This window comes from Elephantulus edwardii, unplaced genomic scaffold, assembly GCF_000299155.1.
Source record: "Elephantulus edwardii isolate Elephantulus edwardi_28Jun2011 unplaced genomic scaffold, EleEdw1.0 scaffold00054, whole genome shotgun sequence".
In the NCBI taxonomy this organism is placed as follows: Eukaryota; Metazoa; Chordata; class Mammalia; order Macroscelidea; family Macroscelididae; genus Elephantulus; species Elephantulus edwardii.
Window position 1 is genome coordinate 11,142,473 of NW_006399804.1, and position 2,036 is coordinate 11,144,508.

The window sequence follows — 2,036 nt, forward strand, 5'->3', positions numbered from 1 at the left end:
TATTACTGTTCTTGGTAATAATGCCGTGTGGAAGACAAATTACATAATTTCTATATATTATATCTACAAGCAAACTAATTCTGATGCTCTGGTGCCCTAGTAAGTAAGGCGTTAATGCTGCTAACCCAAGAGCAGTCAGTTTGAATCCACTAGCTGCTTCACAGGAGAAAGATGGGCAGACTTCTCTCATTCTCATTTAATTTAGAGCCTCTGAAAACCCAATTCATAGGGTCAGCTATGAATTGATCAACTATTGGTCTGGTCAGCTATTCATAGGGTCCATTCTGACACAGTAGCAATGAATTTAATTGTGGGAAACATCATTTTAGTAATTTATCAGTATTTCTACCACCAGTGGAATTCTAAAAAGGAATTCTGAAAATACTAACTACAGACATTATTAGAAATAAAAACACAAAAAACTACTCAGCTCTGTTGTTCTGAAATCATCAGAACTTAAAGTTATATTCAAAGCAAGCCAATAAATTCCCAATAAATTACATTTTCAAGGGGAAAGAAACAAAACAGAAGAGTGGGTGAAAAGAACTACTTCTTTTAATGTGCAAATCACTGATCATCAAATAGTCCTAAGGATTGTAAAATGAGCATTGGGGGGTGATCTATGGTAGATGGGTTGCAGCAGTTTTCTTTAATGAGCCTGTGCAAACTGTACATTAATTTCATTGTAAGCTATTTAAGGAACAATGTGAAACTAAAAACAAAGCCTTCCCGTTCCACTAATGAAAACAAAGAGCTGTTGGAATTAACATAAAGCAGTACTTCAGCAATTTCGACTATCATGGTTGATCAATGTTGCTTGATTACAGAGTTGCAATGGCCTCATTTTCAGCTGATGTTCTTCTGTATTCAAGATCATGCCAAAAAAAGAAAAGATTTGCTTGGCTTAAAAGGAAAGGAATTAATAACAAAATCTTTTAAGTGGCATCCAGAGCTTTAGTGCTAATAACATTTTCCAGTTCTTTACTTTTGTAGCAGCACTTCCTGCCATGTATCCAATAACCACGAAAGGCTCTAAAGAGCCACAAGAGCTCTAAAGGAGCACGTGCTCCTATTTGTGGCTGCCTCCTCCACCTTAAGAACATCTCTCCTTTCAGGCAACCTCTGTTCACCCTGTGGTGTTCCTCAGAGATGTTTGGAGAATGGGGGGGGGGGGGGGGAGGGGAAGCCAAATCCCAAATCTGACCCTATTCCCTGGTATTCTCTGTTCTGTTAAGTTATGGATGTCTTTCGTGTGTGTGTGTGTGTGTGTGTGTGCGTGCGCACGCACACAGGTTAAAGCAAGACACTTTTCTGAAAACCAAAATGAACAGTTGGAGGGAGCTCTTGTGACCAGTGGCAAGAAGCTGCACTGCAATCCCAGTGGTACACAGTTTGAATCCACCAGATGCTCTGCTAGAGAAGGAGGGACAGTCTCCTCTTGTACCAGTCAGACCCGATTTGATGGTACACACACAGTAAAATAAAATAAATTAAATTAAAAAAAATAAGTTGGGAAAGTTGGGTGTTCATTGATTTTCAAGAGTTCAGAGAAACAAGGGTCTGTCATTTTATGTAAAGAATGGTTAATAACTATAATCTTTGACATCTTCTCTGGTGTCCTAGAGGCTAAAGAGTTGTGCTACAAAGATGAGCACAGGCAGTTCAAATCCATCAGCTGCTCCTCAGAACACCCATGTAATTTATAGCCTCTGAAAACATACTGGAGGGTCAACTATGAGTCATTTCCCACTCAAAGGCGATTGATTGCTTTCTTTGTTTAGCTTCAAATTGGAAATTGATGGTGAGGCTTGATCATCCTTGTAGAACTTGTAAGTGTTCTCGGGAACGAGTCTGATCTAATTCTGCTTCCTACTTGGCGCTGACTGTCCGACGTGCACTATTCAACCTTAAGTTTTGTTTTTCTAGGAATCCACCCCCAAAATTAAGGAAGCCTGAGCTGTGGTCAGCTGAGTTCAATGACTTCATTAGCAAGTGAGTAATAATGAAGTCTTTTATTTCTTTTTTAAAAATTTATT

The 2,036-nt window shown here is 39.0% G+C and overlaps 1 protein-coding gene across 1 annotated transcript in view; it reads left to right on the forward strand.

Annotated features, from left to right (window-relative positions):
• The window catches only part of MYO3A (myosin IIIA), a 318,705-nt gene that overhangs the window by 68,402 nt on the left and 248,267 nt on the right, over window positions 1-2,036 (forward strand). Inside the window, exon 7 of the mRNA XM_006887107.1 lies at window positions 1,927-1,992. Coding sequence (XP_006887169.1) covers window positions 1,927-1,992 — 66 coding nt within the window. The remainder of the gene's footprint in view (window positions 1-1,926; window positions 1,993-2,036) is intronic.